This window comes from Siphateles boraxobius, unplaced genomic scaffold (assembly GCF_051911475.1).
Source record: "Siphateles boraxobius isolate OS27281-9 unplaced genomic scaffold, OSU_SipBor_1 29, whole genome shotgun sequence".
Lineage (NCBI taxonomy): Eukaryota > Metazoa > Chordata > Actinopteri > Cypriniformes > Leuciscidae > Siphateles > Siphateles boraxobius.
Genome location: NW_027508908.1, coordinates 11,570,321 through 11,592,878, shown reverse-complemented (window position 1 = coordinate 11,592,878; position 22,558 = coordinate 11,570,321). Strand labels below are relative to the sequence as shown.

General features: G+C 37.8%; 1 protein-coding gene across 2 annotated transcripts; it reads left to right on the top strand.

Moving 5' to 3' along the window:
* The first annotated feature begins 966 nt into the window (after positions 1-966).
* faah2a (fatty acid amide hydrolase 2a) lies at positions 967-21,190 on the top strand. 2 transcript variants are annotated; one of them, XM_077246583.1, is made up of 11 exons: positions 967-1,228; positions 2,105-2,187; positions 2,259-2,395; positions 2,469-2,678; positions 4,175-4,294; positions 4,441-4,576; positions 17,328-17,445; positions 17,512-17,631; positions 18,688-18,799; positions 19,001-19,189; positions 20,182-21,190. In XM_077246583.1, exons 1-11 carry the CDS (start codon positions 1,043-1,045, stop codon positions 20,367-20,369), a joined length of 1,599 nt encoding a protein of 532 aa, XP_077102698.1. In that variant the 5' UTR covers positions 967-1,042; the 3' UTR covers positions 20,370-21,190. The 2 variants fall into 2 exon arrangements, with proteins under 2 accessions (XP_077102698.1, XP_077102699.1); XM_077246584.1 differs by having other exon boundaries at positions 1,113-1,235.
* The last annotated feature ends 1,368 nt before the right edge of the window (positions 21,191-22,558 follow it).

The following is a 22,558-nucleotide window of genomic DNA, read 5'->3' as shown; positions in this document are numbered from 1 at the left end:
AAACTGCTTTCACTCTCCTATAATTACTACTTTTCCTCAGCCAACTGAAACTCCAATAGGTAAAATATGTTTTTCAGGAAAAAAAGAAAGAAATAATAAAGTTAAATCCATTTTTCTTGAAAATATCATTTCTGTTTCTCCTGCAATCTCTAATTGGAGTAATTTATTTAAAAAATTTAATTGGAAAAAGATTTGGTCCTTACAACAGAAATAATTTCTAACTAATAAAGTAAAAGAAGTGTGCTTTAAAATAATAAATAAATTCTACCCTGTTAAATATTTTAAGATTAAATATAAAAGTAATATTGACACAAGATGCTTATTTGGCCAAGTTCACACAGAAACGGTTTATCATTTATTTTGGTCATGTTTATATATACTGAACAACTATGGAAAAATATTGAAATATTTATTAAAGATAATACCCAACAAGATATAACAGTAACCTTTAAAGACATTATCTTTGGATACTTTGAGTCTGACCCCAATAAAAAAAAAGCCTGCTTTGTTATTAATTTATTTTATTTTATGGGCAAAATTTACATTTATAAATGTAAATTCACCAATAACAAACCATTTTTTATTGTTTTTTGAAGAATTTAAACTATACCTTAACACTTTTTCATCCTCTGTAAATAAGAAAGCTATTAAAACTTTTTCAAATTGTAATGTCTTTAATTTGTGTGCACTAAATGATATATAAGATGTCTTACCCTCATGATTATTTTTCTTCTTCTTCATTTCTCTTTAGTTTTATTTGTCTTAGCTATGCACTGATAGTTTGTATGTTCAGATGACATTGTACATATTATTATATTTTGTATTGTCATTTTTTAAATTCTGATACAAAATTGTATACCATGTCTGTCATCTCTGTATTGTTTGCAAGCATAATAAAAAAAAATAATAATAATAATAAAAAAAATGTATCCAAGTGCAAGTATTCAGTAACAACACTCTGCATGCAGAGGGCAGTAAAGAGTCAATTCTGTTTTCACTTTCAAACCAAGCTGCGTACTGCTGTCATCGCTGCTCATTGACGATGGCTTTAACCCGGTTCGAGCGGTTTTTAAGCCGACTGCTTCGAGCTGTGATGTGGATGTTATTCGGCGCTTTTAAGTTATTTGCACCTCATCAACGGCATGGTGTTTCTCGACTCCCACCCATCACTAACCCACTTCTGCTGCTCTCAGCCATGCAGCTTGCCCGAAAGATTCGTCGGAAGGAAGTAAGATGTAAATAAAAACTCCATAGGCTCTAACGTTATATCTTGATTATTATAAATAACAGCATGACCGCAATGGCATGTTGATTACACTTTGAATGACGCTACGGTAAAGATCGTTATTTGACAGTCACACCACTCAGAGGAAGAGATGCGACGAGGTGAATTGCAATGAATGCTGGGAGTTGTAGTAGTTTCTTAACGCACAGTTTTTATTTATATGATTTCACGTTTTTTTTTTTTACCACAAACAGTGTAGTTTATTTGCATCACAGTTTGTCTTCTGATAATAGTTCAGCTATTAATGTAGGTAATAAGAGTGAGAGGGTATTTACACAGGAATTCACGAGTTTTCAAGGCTGTTCAAAGGTCAGCAGCACTTATGAAACCAATAGCTATATTGTTTAGGGCTTAACTATGCAATAAACTTTTTCTCCAAAAGTGACAAATGTTATTACCATCACACAACATATTTGCACACAATATCAAAAAAGCCTACCCCTCATACCATCAAAGGATATGTTTTTTTTTTTCTAGGACATGCTTTGATGAAGAATATTTTGAAGTTTCATTATTCAAGATTACAAGTAATCAAAAAAGCCACCCAATTATTGATATATATTTATTATTTATTTACAATTATTTGTCTTTCTTGGAGAACAGACAGATATAACACAGTGTGCACATTTATCTATGCATTTAGCTGCATGAATTATATTCACAATAGACCTGACCTAAGTTTTGAATCTGTGTATTTCTACTGTATGTTTGTCTTTCAGTTCGGTACCACACACATTTTTGTATACATTTGTGTGCTGTAGTGACTTTTACTCCATTATCCATTCCAAATACTTATTGATTTCCTTCAAATATCTCTAGATAACAAGTGTTGAAGTGGTACAGGCCTACATTGACCGCATTCAGGAAGTCAACCCACTTATCAATGCCATGGTGAAGGACAGGTGAGGGAGTTCAAGGGCAAGATCAACCTACATTTAATTCTGACTCTGAACACACATTCTCATCTATTAAGGTTTTCTGCAGCGCTTCAGGAAGCCGGACAGGTAGACAAACTAATAGAGGAGGAGACGGGAGGAGAGGATGTGTTGGAGGACAGGCTACCTCTACTTGGGGTACCCATCACTGTTAAAGAGGCCTTTGCTCTGCAAGGTATATTATATAACTCTTCATTCCAGAATGGTATATGTCTGTAGGGTGACACTTTCTGTTTTCTTCCTAACAGGCATGCCTAACTCAACAGGACTGTTGAGCAGACGGGATCTGGTTTCAGGGGCAGATGCCCCATCTGTTGCACTGTTGAAGAGGGCGGGAGCGATTCCACTGGGAGTAACTAACTGCAGTGAGCTCTGTATGTGGCTAGAGTCCCACAACCACCTCTATGGCATCACTAACAACCCCTATGACTTTGAGAGAATTGCAGGCGGCAGCTCAGGTCATTTTTATACACATATACACATCCTGACACTATAACCATAGTAAAACTGAAAGAGAAATCCAACATGTGCTCACTCTTATTTTATAATTATTATACAATTGCAGACATGGTTGTTCATTTTTATTCAAATTTAGGAGTTTTGTATACACTTTTTTTACTGTTAGATACTCACTGTATTTTGTTTTTTGATTGAAATAGAGCTAAATTTAAAAACTAAAACTAAAATGAAACATTAACATAGAATTCAAAGTTATTTAATTAAAATGTATCACTTTTTACCCCTAAAGAAATTAACAGTTTTTAAAACAAAAAAATGTACATTCAATTCAAGTTTTTTTTGTCTATCTCTTTTCGCTGCAATACATATTGTTTCAAAACAGCTTTACAGAAAATGATTGTTTCAATAAATTGACAAAAAGTCAATAAACACTCACACAAGATTAAGAATCCAGTCATATTATTATTAGCCCAATAAAAGGGTATGAAAATACTTTAATTACTCACCTTAATGTCATTCCAAACCCGTAAGACTTTAGTTCATCTCCGAAATACAAATTATCTTTTTGATAAAATCGAAGAGCTTTCTGTATTCTCCATAGACCGCTACACAACTGACTCTTTGATGCTTCAAAAAGTTCATAAAGAGTTAAACTAATCCATATGAACTGAGCAGTTTAGTCAAAATTTTCTAAAGAGACACAATCACTTTACATTTACATTTAATAATTTAGCAGACGCTTTTATCCAAAGCCTATTACAAATGAGGAGTGTGCAGTGTGCAAGTGCTGTGACCCTTCCCAGTTTAGTCTTATGCAGTAATAAAAAAAAAAAAAAAAATAATATATATATATTATACATACATGTGTGTGTGTGTGTTTCATCCTCTCCACTAGGTGTCACTATAGGTTCAATATGACTGCCAGGGCAACGTTACTTTGTGTAATAATCTGGGGCCGGAATTAAAGCAATGTCAAGGCATACACAATTTCAAACGTCTTTATAAACAAAAGATCTGGTCTATTTATAATAGTAATGAGGTTTGATTGTATTCATGTTGTGTGGAGTGTTGGACTAGTTGTTATTTACCCTTGTGGTATTCCATCTACCATTGTTGGTATTTGATAATCATTGCTATCTGAGGTAATATTTGTATATTATGAATATGTATAGTATGTATGTGTGGTTTTGCACTTGTGCAACTATAATTATTGTTTCTCAAAGAGGTACTATTATTGCTATTATTTATTTTTATATACACACACACACACATATATATATATATATTTCTTCTTTTATTTTTATCTGAGATTATTGAAGCAGGAAGCAGCTTTTTTTTTTCTTGTATAAATTCTTTGACAGACTGGGGTGGGGTTCAATAAGTTTTACTATTATTATTGTATATCTTTTCTGTTGTTGCACTATTTGCTTGAAATAAAAAAAAAATAAAAAAAACATTTATGAAAATTAATTGTAGTTAATTCTGTCACTTGCAGGAGGTGAGGGCAGTATATTGGGTGGTGGTGCCTCTGTGATTGGAGTTGGGTCAGATATCGGGGGTAGTATCCGTATTCCCTGCTTTTTCAATGGCATCTTCGGACACAAGCCATCATTAGGTAAGAAGAATGGGTGCAGTTGTGTGACAGTCTACAGAAGGATATGTGGTTTCTACTGTGTAAATATACTTAACGTTGTAATTGTAGTAATGTTGATTAAGGCCATAAGAAACGCAAACTACATTTGGTTTTCTCTGTACATAAAGGTATCGTAAGTAATGATGGACAGTATCCTCCCACCTCGGGACTGCAGATGGGATTTCTGTGTACAGGACCTATGTGCCGCTATGCAGAAGACCTGATTCCCATGCTAAGCATCATGGGAGGACCCAATGCAAACAAGTAATATTAATATGATATTTACAAAATAATTAGATAGATATGGTCTTCACAGCAACACTTTGAGCAAATATGAACTTTTTACATAAGTGCAACATGACAGAAATACTTACATAGCATCTACATTATGATTCGGAAGTTTGGTCTTTGTACGATTTTTTTTATCTTTTTAAAAGAAGTTTCGTATGCTCACCAAGGCTGCATTTATTTGATAAAAATACAGTAATGAACAAAAATGAACCTAGAGCTAAATAACACATGGGCCCAGTCCCAATTCGCTTACTTATACTACGAACTAAAAGTATGTACTATTTTTGTGAAGAAAAAGTACATGCTTTTGATTGTGTAGCAAAAGAGTTGGTACATACTATCACGTCATCTTTAACGGAAAGATCTGTTGCGTGCATCCTGTCACCGTAAACTGCCCTGTCAATCATCTTGTCACAGTTAAAATCCTCCATTCAATCTAATTTGATTTCCTACCATTTCGGAGAGCACGTTCTTCTGCAGTCGTGGGTCTTTCATGCGGAGACTCTCCTCATGTGTTTGCAATTTGAATATAAATTGCATTTAAAAGGTAATGGCTAAACATATCTTAACAAAAGTTTTATGGGGGCACCTGAGACCCGCAGAGACTGATTGATTGACAGCTGCTGTCAGACTCTAAAATGGAGAGTGACTGGAGTGAGGCAAGTAGCTTTGCAACAGAGCGGTCATTTTAAGTCGAGGATGTAGAATTGTCTGTGGACACAGGGCCAGAGCCATATCAATTCGAGCCGCTGGCTCAAACTGCGGTCGAGTTTTATCGAGTTGATGTCAATAGCGCGCGCTCTCTGTAGGCATATTCGTGTTTTGCCGCTATGTGAAAAAATCCAGCAAAATGCCCCGCTCGTTGTCGACCCCAGAGGATTAACTTTAGCCTAAACATAAATTGTGATTAAAATATATATGATCACTCACCTCAAGACGCCGCAGCAAAGTAGAGTTCGGGGGTGTAGTCTAATATGTAGTCATTGTTCATTGCCGAAGTATTTTTTTGCACACGGTGCCGCGACAAATCAATCACTTCTTTACTAGCTGCCTGCACATTCATTCACTGAGCTCGCGGCTGCTGAAACTTGCACTCTCTTCACGACTCAACCTCCACGGACAGTTTTTAATGTTTTATCAGACAATAACTAGGCCTACTCAAGATTTTGCTTTAGAATAATTTTCGGGACAATCAGGGCAGGATTCGGGATTTGGGACAACAGCTTAGATTTCGGGACTGTCGAAACAGTGGTTTTGACGAAACAAGATGGTTTTTATGTGGCCAAAGGGCGTGGTAGCTCGTTCCAAGCATAGATATCATATGATGGGTGTTTCTCAAAACCAAGAATGCAAAGAACGGACTTGTGTTCTTGGGGAGAACGCTCTTGCTAGTTGTTCTTGGAAGAATGAACTTGCAAGGTGACGAGCACACAGAACGCTGCTGACAGTTTGAGACGATGTGTTCTTGCGGGTATTGCGCAATACCCTCATACAGAACTCAAACATTTACGACTCGCCATACATTTTCGTAAAAATGCCAATATCTGAAATCTTCACAGTAGATTTCTCGCATCCAATGTTCTCAGAAGTGAATTGAGTGATGAAATAGCATACGAAATTGTATATTTTAGGCATCAAACGAAACATGCTACAACTCTGCCTCTTTTCGTCAACAATAAAACGAAATATTTTAGAAAACACCACTGCCTCTTTTCATAAAAAAAAAACAAAAAAAATTAAATATATTAGCCTAAATGGCCACACAATTGTGGTTCAGGCAACGTGTACATTAATTATCTTCACTGCATATTTATAACAACATGAAATATTAAAACACAACCCTGCTTCTTTTTTTATTTTATTTTAAAAATATGAAACATTCTTGATTTGTATTGCCATTTGTCAAAGAGAGACAGGGTTGTGTCATTTTGATTTTACATATAGTGAAGAGAATGTTAAAATAAATATAAAAATATATATCTATTTTAAAGTATATAAAATAAAAAAACAACCCTGTCTCTTTTTGTTAAACGTAATTTTTACTGATCAATAATATCCAGTATAAAGGTATAAGAAGCTAACTTACAATGAGAAATTAAGCAAACAATTAGGCTACAAAGTTAAATAGCCTAAATATATAAAGTTATGAAACTTCACTTTGCCCTCAGCCAAAACGATTTGCCATGGAACAAATATAGTTTAATGAGTGTGAGACCAAAGATCGACACGACGAATATTCGTCATGTTTAGAGACACCAGAGCCAGCGGCACACGTCAGACGCACTAGCCGAGGCAAAGCTGTTCCAGTCGGGGTTGATGGGCGTTGAACACCCGGTGATCACCTGGATCTCACAACTCCGAAAGCGTCAGATACATTTTTCAAATAGGCGCTATCTTTATAAATAAACCACAGATTTGAGCTTTAAACAACTACATTCTCGCCTGAAACACTCTTAAAATTACATTTCATGACACAATAACAGTAGTATTTTGATATTACGCGGGTTTTCTCCTCTGCTATTGACGTTTGCTGGTTGGTGCGAGATGCATTCTGGGATACCTGGCTGTCTCAAGTCCGCACAAGTCACCTCTCGATGCATCCTCGGTAAACGGGGCGGATCAAGAACACATCCGGGGATTTGAACTGGACTTGGCTAGATGTGAACTTTGAATTGGGACAGTACTTGGGCAGCGACTGATGACGTTTCACAAGTCCACAAGAACACAAGTACAGACAAGAACGCATATTGAGAAACGGCCTATGTCTATGGTTCCAAGGGTGTGGTGAGCTGGAACCTGCTTACCTGCCACCGCTTACGTCACGAACCACCCCAGACATCCAATAGGAAAATTCAACTGCAGTAGCCACCGTTAAACCTGAAGAGGGCAGCACTCAGACGTTTTTACACCATGTATTGTAGAATTAAACCCCTTTATACCCAAATGTCAAAAAAGTTACTCGAATCAATGAACAGCAATAATAAAGCCCCATTTTTACAGACCATTAACTAAAAAAAGGTGGTTAAGGGTTTAGTTACCCTTTAACCGTTAGAGTGTGCATCGATCTGCACTTCGGATTCTGAGCGGAAATAGTAGACCATCCAGGTATCTTTGGAACACTCATTTCAACATACTATGATTTGGGACGTACGAACTCTATTTTCGAATACTATTTAGGACGGATAGTATGCGAATTGGGACTGGGCCATGGATACAGAGTAGGCTTGCTACGGTAGTCGGTGTTACCGTTGTTCAGTCGCAACACTGGTTTCATCACTTGCCCACCACGACACCGCAAAAAAAAGTTTTAAGCGTTACAAATATTTAACGCAATTACGCAGTATCCGTTAAGTCCTGCACGCACGCATACACACAAACACACACACACACACGACCCACAGAAAAGACGCGGGTCAGTATCGAGTTCTCTTTCGGTCTTGAACAAACCATAACAACACAAAAATTATGCCAAAATGTCTGTTTTGTTGAGTGTCCTCATAAGAGTCTTAAATTATTTAATTTAAATAAAGTCTTAAATGAACGTAGAGATTTGTGAGAAACCATAGTGGACGTTATTGATTGCACTTATTCAATACCACATTGCACTGCATTAACGAGTGTGCAGCTTATGTACGCTAAACGGCTGTCTCAATTCGCTCACTTGTTTTCATTCACTCCTTCAAGTGAACAGTATTAGTGGACTAACGTAGGGAATAGGGCTAATTTAGTGAATGAGGGTTTAGGGGGCGATAGGCCTACAGCTTTGTATTCTCAACGTCTGTCCGAATTCGCTCACTCGTTTTCATTCACTCCTCCAAGTGAGCAGTATTAGTGGACTAACGTATGGAATAGGCCTAACTTAGTGAATGAGTGTTTAGGGGGCGATTTCGGATTCAACCCATGTTCTCAAGCAGGGAAAAATAGAGGACACTGACAACGCGCTGACAGACAGGACCGAGCAGGTCATATTTAAAATGGAAAAAAGTCTCAACTTTCAAATTTGGTCAGTCAACGACAATTAAACAATAAATACGCCTACCGTTTTGTGTCTCTTTAATGTTTCGTGACCATAGACTGTAAAAAAATACTGAGTCTCTGGGATGCGTTTTCATGATAATCGAATGTACCAGTTTTAATGTTAGTTTTAGTTTAACTACAGATTAGTTTATAACGCTAGTGTATGAGTCATCGAATAAGTAAAAATCTAAATTGCTACAGACAGATTAATAAGAAGATACTTTATAAAGACAATACAGTACACTTCGCGTATACAAGCAGGAGCCATCTTTGGAAAACAGTCTCGACCAGTCGAACCACGAAGGCCGTGCTACGTCCTGGTCGATAGTCACAGTTCAGCTCATGTAACACAGCGTTCGTGGTTCGACTGGTCGAGACTGTTTTCCAAAGATGGCTCCTGCCTATATACGAGAAGTGTACTGTCTTTATAAAGTATTTTATAATTAAATTATAATTAATTATTAAAATGTCTGTACACTAACAAAGTTCTCAATGCTTCGGTTTGCTAGCCTGACTACGTCAGACTTCGTACTTCCGCTCAATTTCATTTCGCTTCTGTACTTAGTCTGAGACATCGACATGTCTCTCAGTTTTCCTCCGACCTGAAAACCATTGACAGTAAAAGAAAACAGGGCAATCAACGAACAGTGGGCGGGCTGAGAGCCGTGACGTAGACGCTAAGCGCCGAGTTTAAGATTGGGGAAATCGAAAACGCCCGTAATATGGAGACACGGGATGCAATTCGCTCTGTTGTGTAGAATATTCCTGGCATTTCCAAACTGAAGGCCGAACAAGAAGTGTTTGGTAAACATTTTGTATGGAGGTGATGTCGTGGCCCTACTCCCGACAGGTTTTGGTAAAAGTTTAATTTATCAAATATTACCGATCGTCAGCGAGAAACTGGGGAGGCCAAAGGCCGGCAATGCGATAGTTGTGATTGTGTCCCCCTTGGTTGCACTCATGGAGGATCAGGTTAATGAGGCAACAAAACTCGGTCAGCCATGTTCACTCCGGTATTTCGCTCGATGGTTTCGTTTTCGGATCATACATGTGTTTACAGTGGAAGTGCGAATGCGATGCGGCTGAGCTGGCGAATAACACACGTCATAACCAAACGTTATGTGATTGGCTTACGGGTTGGAAGCCCCCCCCCCCCTTTCTTTAACACTTTTCTTTAAGAAAACACTTTTCACTAGCCTCGTTTCCATCCACTTTTGCGCTGTTATGTTATCGATAAAGTGAATATGCGAAAAGAAACATTACGAAATTTGCCGTCTCCAGACTGTTTCCATAGATACAGTCGGTTGGTCTGGGAACGCCCCCGGGAACGCCCCGTCACGTGATGTGAATTTAGCCCGTGGGGGAAAACATTAGGCTTGTTTGAGATGAGCAAAATCTGCGCAGAACCGATCACCGGTGATCAACGCGTAATGCATGCCGGTTAGAAATAGGCTTGTTTGAGATGCGCCTTGCCTTGCCTTAAATATAGACGAGAGTTGGGCGGCTGCAGTGAGGGGAGGAGTGAAAAAAGCGCAGGCAAGTCGGACAGTTCTCGCTTCTCGCAGTGGATCTGACACCTGCGAGATCAATGATGGATATCGCGGGATTCACGCTCGTGCACAGTGTTGCTAATAAACTGGATGTAATTTAAGTTCTGTTGCTTTTATATGAAAATAAATATAATGAACAAGACACCCAAAGTACTTATTATTTAATTCCATTCCAAATAAGTGTTTATCAATCATTTTTTCTTTAATACAGACAGGCTATGTGTTTTTATATATATATATATATATATATATATATATATATATATATATATATGAAGAGTTCAGATGCAAAAGCCTCTAAGTGTAATCTGAAATTTTCTTCTACAATGATCATTTTTATCAAGCTCGTATATTTAAGTTCAGTAATTTCACTTAAATGACAATTAACAGGTAATTTTCATTGACATTTAATTGAAATTAATTAACTAAAATATACGAGCTTGATAAAAATGATAATTCTAGAAGAAATTTTCAGATGGCACTTATGGCGCTTTTCCATTACCAGTACCAGCTCGACTCGACTCGACTCGACTCGCCTTGGCTCGCCTCGACTCGGCTCGCTTTTCGTTCCGTTTTCCATTGCAGAAAGTATCGCCACAAATAGTACCCGGTCGTCATAGCGACGCCTTTCGTTCCTCGTTGCCCCATCAAGCTCTCGCTGGATCCTCTCTTCGGCAACCAAACAAAGGAATGTCTGCACCTCCTCGTTTGACCACGGCGTATTCTTCCGAGTTGCCATAATAATAGTAGTAAGTTTAGTAACTATCTCTGGCTAAACTATTTAAAAAAGGCGGGGTTATTCTGGATACTCCATCTGGCGCGTGCAATGATGACGCAGTGAATAGTGACGATTCTCTCTGACCAATCAGCAGTCGGCATTGTTTTCACGTCACATTTTAGTATCGCCTTAGCTCGCCTCAGCTCGCTTAGAACCTCGCCGGAGGTGGTACGAAAAAAAGTACCCGAAAGCAGGTACAGGTACAACTTTTACACAGTGGAAAACCAAACAAAGGCGAGTCGAGTCGAGTCGAGCCAAGGCGAGCTGGTACTGTGTAGTGGAAAAGCGCCATTAGAGGCTTTTGCATCCGAACTCTTCATATATACAATAAAATGACATTGCATAACCCATAGAGATCGCACTGAGTTTGGGAATATTCACACATAACATATGTATATGTATATACACATAAAACATGATATCCGAGTTTCAAAATCAAACATTTTAAAAGAGAACAATACATCACGGTTGTTTAAACCAATCAACATTAAGCTGTGTCGTCAGCAAGTTGTTTCCCATCATGCTTTTGATCAGCGCAGTCGGTGGAGAGCAACTGCGCGCGACTGCAGGATCCGACACGTGCGCCTTGCGCTCGCGAGAGCTTTTCGACACACGTCAGCATGACATCAGAGCAAGGCGGACCGCACTCGGACATATTTCTAACCAGCATGCATTGCGCGCTGATCACCGGTGATCAAGGCTGCGTTCCAGTCCAAAATTGACATGCCCTTCACTCGCCAACTTCCCTCCGTCTCGTTCACTCGGATGTGCGCCATTGCTTACATTGCACGAGTGTACACTTCTGGGCGGAAACTGCAATGGGCTGAACTGGAACGTCCTAAGCCCTTGATCACTTGGAATCAGCTATGGAGTTGATTTATTATTTACAATTTTTTCCCTTTAAGAATTTGTTTAATGCAGCATCCAAATATATATAGGTGTGTTTGGGTTGTTTTATATTAAAAACATCTAACTAATATATATCATAGAGTTGTTTGTGGTGGTGGTGATTAGACGAGATCGGCGGTGTCGTCACAATCGTGTTGCATTGTGGTATATGGAACTGCCTGAAGTGTACATATGAAGGAGACTCGCTCCCTCGGTCAATATCGAGGGAACGAGTGTCTGTCCATATAAACTTCCCTCGTCCACTTCGCGAAGTGGAACGCACTTCAAAATGGCGGCAGGGATTCCCCCAAGGGGAAGTGCTTAGGGAAGTTCGCAAGTGCATGTCTAAAAGTGGTTGTGTTGAAGAATTGAGGTGTTAAGTTTCCAATATGAGGATCTTTTACTCAGTGAGGGAGCAGATAAAAATGGAATACAAATATAAATGGCCTTATGGTCAGACAATAGTGAGGGAAGTATATCAGTCTTTATTTTTGACAACTCTGCTGAAGTCAACCAAAAATCAAGTCGGGATTGTCTAGAAAGGGAATTATTGTTCCATGTGAAAACTTTTTGCAAGGGATGGATTTCTCGCCACACATCAACAACAGAAAATTTTTGCATAAAGGATAATAAATACTCAGAATTAGTTTTAGTAGATTGGGGGGGCCATCTATCCAAGGTCTCCATAAATTGACATCTTGTGAAGTTGAATGAGATTCTTGTAAAAAACAAAAATCTGTGTTGAAACTTTTAAGATACAGAAAGACTGCTTTACGCTTAAGAATGTTTCGTAGCCCTCTACAGTTTAAAGAAATAACAGATAAGGACATAGAGGAATAAAGAGAAGAAGAAAAGAACAATAATAGAAGAAAGAATTAGTTCTAAGAACAAGTATAAGGACTAAGTCACCGAGACAGAACCTAACCGGTCAGAACAAGCAAGGAATGAGCTCAACAATCCCTTCATTAATCTATCTAGAAAAATATGTACAATTGAGGAACAACAACTATAATTCCCATTTTAAGGGTTGAAGTAATTCACATTATTACTTAAATCGAAGAAAGTCTGAAATAATCCTATTTCTTTTAAGTGGATGTAAAAAAATAAATTAAAAAAAACGCACCACAGTCAAAGTGGGTAACGGCATTTTTGGCTCAAAGTGGATGATCCAGAATTCACACGCATATCAGTTCCAAGGTCAAGTCAGCATAGCATCAGTCAATGCGGAATTCAAATCCGTTACCTTTTAAGCAGGAGGAAATATTTTTAGACAGCATCTCGGTAAAAGCGCTAGGTGAATTGGAAGATAATTCCACGAGCTTTATTATTTGAATTAACACGGCCAAGTCGGTGCGCCACATCAACAACTTCAGGGAATTGATCTTTAAATTGTGGTAGAAGACGTTGGCACACGTTGATAACCTCATGACGGACGTTTTCTCTTTCTTTCTCTGGAATTCCGTGGATTCTCAGGTTCCATCTGCGTGTGTAGGCTTCTAGATGAGCCAGGCGATTTTCACGCTCAGTGGAGTTAATTTCTTCTTTCTTTGCGCGCGAGTCAATAAAATCAACTCTTTTTTTCAAACTTTTAACCTCGCTGCAAACAAACTCAATGGTTTCCATCATTCCAGAGATTCGTTACGTATTCCTACAGATCTCTTCCTTCATGTCTTTAATCACCCGCGAGTTTTCGCCAATCAGCTTTTCCAAACCGTATGATCTATTTTTCACCAACTGAGAAAGCTCAGAGAGCTGTGTGGAAATAATTGCCGTATTTACGTTATCAGTTCTTCGAAGTTTAACGGCCGGAGAACTGCACGTAGTGTCAGGATGCGTCGGAATCACCTCCTCCGCCAGCATAATTTCAGACTCATCATTTTGTTAACAATAATCATGCAAACTGTCCTTCAAAACCCCGAATGCAGGACAAACTGCTTTATCGTCACCTGTGCTAGCAGATCTAGCAGGAGTGTCCGGCACTGTTTTCCCTGACTTCTTCGCACCTTTCCTCTTATCAGATCCTCCCATTATTGTTGTTCCAAGAATTCAAAACATTAATTAACGGAAATTCTCAACAACAAAAAAACTCTAAAGTTCGTTATAACTACTATAAAACAGTTTGGGATTGCCGAGCTCACAAACGTACATGTGTTCAGGGCGCCATCTTGTACGCCTTCCATGTTTAAAAGTGGACTGGAACGCAGCACGGTTCTGCGCAGATTTTGCTCATCTCAAACAAGCCTAATGTCTCCGAGTGCGGTCCGCCTTGCTCTGATGTCATGCTGACGTGTGTCGAAAAGCTCTCGCGAGCGCAAGGCGCACATGTCGGATCCTGCAGTCGCGCGCAGTTGCTCTCCACTGACTGCGCTGATCAAAAGCATGATGGGAAACGACTTGCTGACGACACAGCTTAATGTTGATTGGTTTAAACAACCGTGATGTATTGTTCTCTTTTAAAATGTTTGATTTTAAAACTCGGATATCATGTTTTATGTGTATATGTTATGTGTGAATATTCCCAAACTCTCGGACAGTGCGATCTCTATGGGTAATGCAATGTCATTTTATTATAAAAAAAAAACATAGCCTATGTCTGTATTAAAGAAAAAATTATTGATAAACACTTATTTGGAATGGAATTAAATAATAAGTACTTTGGGTGACTTGTTCATTATATGTATTTTGATATAAAAGCAACAGAACTTAAATTACATCCAGTTTATTAGCAACACTGTGCACGAGCGTGAATCCCGCGATATCCATCATTGATCTCGCAGGTGTCAGATCCACTGCGAGAAGCGAGAACTGTCCGACTTGCCTGCGCTTTTTTCACTCCTCCCCTCACTGTAGGCGCTTATGCCGAGTTCAGACTGCACGATTTTAGCCCCGATTTTGGCTTGCCTACAGGTTTTGAGAAATCGCAGACAAATGGCCGAAATCACAGGCAAATCGGTGCTCGTTCACGCGATCGACAATCACGCAGTGTGAATGAGCAAAGACGCGATCTGAGAGAATCGCCGACGAGTCACCGACGCCTGTGAGATATTTGGCATGCTAAATATCTGGACCTGTCGGCAATTCACAATCCTGCTGTTTGAAAAGTGTTCTGACTGAAAACTACATCGGCGATGACCGACAGCCAATGAGAGAGCAAGATACAGGACAGCAGGATGTTCAGGGAGGAGTTATAGACCAGAATATCAGTATTTTAATAGATAGTCCTATATTTACAATTATATCAAACAGAAACAAAGCACAAACATTTGCATGACCAGCAGCAACAGCAGGACATTTGTAAAATTATTTATTTACCCCCAACTCTCTTTGCAAAACACAGTCCTTGCTCCCCTCGTCTTCCCAACCATTTCCTCCTGCATGAACTGTTTATTTTTCTCATTTTCGCTGCAAATCAGCGCACAGACAATTTGGATCGCAATCTTCTTGTAGGCTATCATTTTTAATTACAAATTCAGTGTCGCGCGAGAACTCCGGTCTCACACACGCGTGATCTTCCGTTATTTCCTTATCACTTCTCCCGTTTGTTTGGTTGTGAAACGTAGTTTGCGGACCAGGGAGAAGTTGTCGGCGATTCTTTCTTTTGTAAAGTCATGCAGTGTGAAACCTCCTGTCGCCGATCCATCGTGCAGTGTGAACACACCAGCAACTGAATGTTACCCCAGATAGTAACGCAGTGTGAAAACAACAGGGACACAATTATTTTGAAAATCATGCAGCGATTTTTTTTTTAACTTATTCTATGCCCTATATACTAGCGTTAAAAAATAATCTGTGGTTAAACTAAAACTAACGTTAAAACTGTGTACATTCGATTATCATGAAAACGTATCCCAGAGAACGGTCGACTCGGTACCCATGTGTTATTTAGCCCTAGGTTCATTTTTGGCCGGAATTGTCCTTTAAGTGTCACATAATCCTCCAGAAATCATTCTGAAATGCTGATTGCTTTTTATTATCAATTTTGAAAACAGTTCTTGCTCCTTAATATTTTTATGGAAATCCTATTTTCCAGGATTCTTTGATGAATAGAAAGTTCAACAGAACAGAATTTATTCTGAAATGGAAATCTTTTGAATGTCTTTACTGTCATTATTGATCAATTTAATTAATCCTTGCTGATTAAAACTATGAACGGTACACTATGTAACTTTTTTTTCTTCAAAATGAACAAAATTGAAAGAGTCAATACATCATCATTCCTTCTTCCAAAATGTTTTTTGTCTTACCCTGATTCACTATGGTAAGCCTATTATAAGGGTTTATATTTGAGACCTGACGGGATGGTTTTCGCAGGAAATTGCGTACATATGTCACTCGCCTGTGTGTGTTTTGTCATATCTGTAAATGGAGAAAGTTGCTTCAGCTACATTGAATGTTTCTCAATACTGAAATTGATGCTTGCTCGTTTCCTTGCGACTCCATCCTCCAGCCGGTGACCCAAAAACTGATCAAAGTTAGCCATCTTGAAGGACATCTCAATTCTCTAATTGCACCGTGAGGAACCAGGATTATTTTTATTTTTTTTACCCTTTTAACCAGTTTGATATTCCAATATACAAATAGGATTTACCTTTGATCCCTCTGTCCTGATTTTCTTGCCTTGCATCTTTCCCTCGGATCCTACGGGGGAGACGCGAGGAGAGGAGAATCAAAGGTAATCTTATTTGTATATTAGAATATTAAACTGGTTAAAAGGGTAAAAAAAATAAAAAATTCAATTCCTGGTTCCTCATGGTGTAATTAGAGAATTGAGATGTCCTTCAACATCTCAATTGTTGAAGCAGCGTTTGACGCGTGTATGGTGTGGGAGTGGCGTCGGTTGTCACAATGAGTGAGAAAGGTTGACGTGGAGCAGCTAAATCTCCAACCTTCGTGGAATCACCCGTTTTAAAAAAACACAGAACAGAGGAGAGTCTGCTGGCAAAAGAGAAACGCGATAGAGCTCATAATAAAACAAGAATCAAAATTGGCTTGGCTTTTCGGAGATGGCGAGAACTGAGGGATTTGAAATGTTGGTTTGAAAAAGTGGCATCAGGCGAGTAAGGTGTTTTATTGAACAGATAATCTCCCATATGTAGCTCTAACAGAGTTCATTTGAAAGCATTATATATTGTGAAGGGTCATTTCATGATGGTTGTTATAGTGCTGTGCTGGAATTTATTTTCAAGGAACCATTAATATTGTCTATTAATGGTTATCTACAAAAACATTCAGAGAGCCAAGTTACATTGTGTATCTTTAATCCCCCCCCCCCCAAAAAAAAACAACAACAACAACAACAACTTAATGACCTCAATCTTTTGAACGGTAGTGTATTTGCATTATAGTTTCATTGTTTTTTTCCTTGAAGCATAATCACTGCGTGACTTTCATCTTGCTGTTTCATCTTGATTATTTTCAGTGGTTTAAATCAAACCCTATTATGAATGCATCCCAAATGAAAAATTCTCTCTGTCTGTTTCACTCTCTTTAGACTGTCTCTCTCTGATGAAGTAGATTTGAAAAAGCTGAGATTCTTCTCCGTTCCCCACAATGGGGGCTCTCACTTAGTCTCTCCAGTGGATGCACAGCTGCTTCAGGCACAGAAGATGGTAAGTAGGTGTGGGGGCGGGGCTTCAGTCAATTGATATTTATCTCAAAATGAGCTTTATTTTCAGGTGGTCAAACGCTTAGAGGCAGACCTTGGGGTTAAGGTTCAAGAGCTGTTCATCCCACAGCTCAAATACTCCTTCCAGATCTGGGGAACTATGATGGCTTCACCTGGCAAGGATGGGAAGGTGTGTGTTTTTGGGCATTACAATTTGTATGCCGTTGTTGTACATAACATGGATTAAATTAATGTATTGGATAAAATATTAAACTTAAATTTTTAAAAATAAAGTCAATTTCAGAAGATTGTTGAGATAACTTTCAAATTCTCACTCAACAAAAACTTGTTTAAAAAAATTTCTTTAGACCATTGTTTGTCAACTCTGTTTCTGTCAATTCTGTTACATACTATCAAAATTGTTATTCTACCTTGGTGACAGAGTTTGATGGTAACAGAATTGACCATTTTAAACTTTTTAGCCAAAAACTTCACTTGCTAGCATAAATACTAAGAGCACATGGCACTAATGAAATCATGATTAAAAGACTTTTAGACAACAAATTCTGGTTTCCTTTTTATATTGTGGTAACAATTTAGCCATTTTACTAAATAACTCTTGGTGTAGGAACGTTTTAGATTAAAATATTTTCTCAGAGAGAGCACACGTACCTTTCAGTGCTTCAGACCTTATCAGTGAGGGAAAGTGACATCATTCCTGTATCTTACAGTTGTGGGAGATAATTCCACCAATTTGAAGGCTAAATGAGATGTTCTGTACAGTAACAGAATTAACGCAAGATTAATGGACACGCATTTTTAGAAGATAAAAGTTATTAAACAATTCAATGTTGTAGAATTAAGAAAATTACTATATAGGGCGTTTATAAATGAAATATTACCAAAAAGAAAAGTAACATAAAATGTTTTGATTACACAATGATACATAATGAAAATAAATACTCTGACTAATTCAGACAACAAGAAATTGTGATTTTCAGCCTGTGATCCACGACAATGAGTAACAAATGATTAAAATAATTAAAAATATAACCATTTGAAAAAAGAAAAACATAATGACTTTGGACACCAAATGTACCTGCAATTATAGAATCACTCACATGCTTTCTTACAATACAAGCATATTCATTTTTATACTGTATTCGGGGTGCTGCATAACATGAATGAAGTTCTAGTTGTCAACGTAGTTTTTACCAGATGGTTTTGTCATTTTTTTCCATCTCAGATTCCCACCTCATTTTCGGAGCTAATGAGTAAAGGCGGGAAGAAGGTCTGGCCAGTCTGGGAGCTGTTCAAGTGGTTTCTGGGGTTTTCTTCTCACACTATAGCAGCAATAGGTGTGTGACACTGCAAATAAGCTTACACTTAAAAAAAGGTAGACTTTTAACTTGTAATTCCTCTTTCGCTCCATGTCTCACAAATTATTTTGTGATGACCGTTCCCAAAAGTATCCAAAGTCTTGTGTTTTTGAGACTATTTATTGTATCTGAAGATGAATGCATATAATAATAGTGTCCCTTTCTGTCTCTCTTTCTCAGGTCTGGCTCTAGTTGAGCTATTCCAGAGTTCCAATCCATCTTCGTTCATCATACAGCAGAAGGAGAGTCTGCAGCAAGATTTGGAGAAGTTACTAGGCACAGATGGAGTGCTGCTGTACCCCTCTCATCCACAGATTGCCCCAAAACACCACCACCCAGTTTTCACGCCCTTCAACTTCTCTTACACTGGTAAGTGTTGTTGGTTTTAATCTACTTATTAAGGCTACGACACACCAAACCAACATCAAAGGACTAGCCTCAATGAAAACAGACTGTGGCGTCACCTCGCATACATCCGGGTTTAAAGCTCTGCTTGGCCAACTAGTAGGAACGTTCCATGCCTGCGTGAGAGGAAATTACACTCTATATCAGGTGACAGGTGTCTATTTTCAAAATTCAAAATGAGAAACCTTAACTAGAACTGTGGATGTACAAACCGTGAACAAAGCAGCACTTTCTTACTATTTTGAATATGAGTAATGATGATCACTTTCTTCATTCAGACAGCCATGTCGTTATGAAAATATTTGCATATTTGAATTCTCTGGTCAGCTGATGTAAAATTAGAACAGACGAAATTGGGTGCTTTGTCCCACATCCAACCAGACGTAAGCAGTGTCCCGCGTTTCAATTATGTCTGTATTATTTTATTTCTTCCCTTAAATTACAATACCACAATGAGAAATATAATAGTAAACTGCGATTGCATTTTAAAAATCAATTTGCGCAGCTGCCATGTTGTAGCAAGAGCGGGAAAATAACTAACCAATTCATTTGTAGAGAAGGCTTTTTCTGCTGATGACAACTGCATGGATGAAGCAAAGGAAACTCATCAAAAGTCATTAAATATAGCTACACCAGCCTGGACAACAATAAAAAACAAGTTCAAGATCCACTGAATCTAGTAAAAACTCATTTATTGTTTGCATAGTCTAATAAAGGAAAAGAAACTAGTCGCTACTTAAGAAACATTTATTTTAGTATAAAATGTGGCTTTTACCTATACTAGCCTGTTATTCAGTTCATTATATTTAGTAGACTAAAAAAGCTGCCAACAGTGTTGACATAATGCAAAAACTGAGCTAAGAGATGCTCAGCCGATCGTCGGCTTGGTGTGTCGTGGCATTAATGGGCCACTTTCCCGAAGGGGTCTAGGCTCTAAGCGGTTCTATTTTCTGCAGGTATCTTTAATATCCTGGGTCTGCCAGTGACCCAGTGTCCATTAGGGCTGAGTGTGGAGGGTTTGCCCCTGGGCGTACAGATTGTGACCGGTAAATTACAGGACCGTCTCTCTTTGGCCACCGCCCTCTACCTGGAGAAAGCTTTTGGTGGCTGGAAGGAACCAGGCAAGACAACAGCCAAGCCTTAATCCATCTCATGCATCTATATCTGCAACAACTGGACCACATAACCAACAACACGTACTGTATCACATTTACAGCATGTCACTATCCAAAGCTTAGTTACGTTTGTTCTGCTTTCTAAGTGCAGAATGCATTTTGTATTTACTGACATGTTTCAGAGGGCTGCATTTGTGTTTACCTTGATGTATGAAAACTTTTATTTTATTCATAATAAACTGGATGATTACATGAAACATTTAATAACTTTATAACTATGTGAGAAATACTGCAATGTATTACATTTTTTTTCCTTTCATGCACTGAAAACTGATGTTTTAACAAGCATGTGTGCTGTTCGTTGTGTCCTCTTCACAAGCTTTTCAAGAGCAGGCTCTTTCTTCTGACAAATCTGTTTTATGATTAGAATATTCCATAAGCAGGCTTTAGTCTTTTAGAAGGAAGAAGTTGTTGTAAAGGATGTAAAGCAATCATATTTACAAGTAAATAACACACTGGAGCATTTTAAATGTTGGGCATTTGTGCAGCTTTATTTTCTTAACCTTTATTACTCATATTTTGTTGTGTTTTCTCTGAAGAATCTGTTCAAACATTGCTGACGTATTAAATGAATTACCTAAAGCAGTAAGACTAAATAAAAATTACTCTTTTATTGTGATTTTTCCCAAATATTGAGTGTAATATCTGTCTTCTTGGATAATATATATTTTAATATGGCTTTGGGGATGTGTGAATGTTGATGATGCGTTGAACATAAATTCTCAGATATGTCAAACATGTCATCAATATCAAACATAATTTCAAAAATAAATATGAACAACAGACGACATGACATGCATTTATTGTGTAATTCTGAAGGGATCATGAATAAAGACAGATAAGGGTCAAAATCTGTTGGATATAAGGATATTTCACATAATTGAAGACTCAAATATTTTTTTCTCTCACAAATAAGTATCACAATATTCAAATTCACCAATTATATTGTGCCACTAAAACAAGCTTTGTTGGAAAACGTTGAACTCGAAACCATCACGATTTCTACACATTTCAAAAACCTACCAATGGTTTACTTAAGTCTGCACATTAAACTTGGATTGGAGAAAGTATTTTAATGTAAAAAAACCGACTAATAAAACTGATATTTATTCATGATATGATCCTTGGTGTAACCTATAAACATAACAAAATCATTTAATTTAATACAAGCACATTTTAGGTTATAGAACATTTAGCATTTTTTGCGGAGTAGAAATGGCTTTTAATATTAAAACTTAAATTTTCTCTATATTTTGTGATGGTCAGTCTAAAGGTCATGCTTCTTTTTGACTATAGCACTATGTGACCCACAAGATGACAGCATTACACATTATGCAATGTCTACTCTACACTATTTCGGAAAATAGTTATGATATTTGAATTCAGTTTTAAGTTACAAGTTGGTTTGGGGACATTATTATTATTATAAGCTCAATTCAGCCAGTTAAACATTCACATGTTCCCTTTACTCTTATTTTAGGGAGTGATCAGTTGACACCTTTGCTTCCAGCTTAGTTTGTTTGTCCCTTATTTCCATGTTTTCAATCTATTGCTTTTTTTCACTTGTTCACTTTATCACTTGTTATCTGTCTACACTCTACGGCTGAGATCAAAACACCTAGGAAGTGGAATGAGCGAGACAGGTCCACTTTAAAATCACCGCTCTACAGCTGCAGACTGATTAGATATGAAGGCTGTCATTAACATGCTAATAATAGTCTCCGTAAAACTGTTGGCTTATAAATCGGATCTGAGATATGGACTGTAGACCATGTTTTCAGAACTTGATGCTTCGGATATATGAGGGTTTGCATTCATCTAGGTGTTTGTAAAATGTTTGATATAGTTCATTTGAATGCAAATTTAATTTTTAAGGACTTTTATTGAGGTCATTTTGCCAACTATCTATTTGGCGTAATCAGTTGTAATAGCATTCTAACATCTTTAGTGTCATTTACCCCAATTCACTGTGAACATGTTTAAACCAGATGTTTATAAATGAGTTCTTCCACAATGAAAACCTTCGTAGACTGCCTAAGATCTCATTATTAAACTATAACATGATGTTCATGCCTCAGTCAAACGTTTAGGGCTATACAACCACACTCACATGACCTTAAAGCGGCTGTAAGGCTTCCTTTCCAAATGATGGAGACAT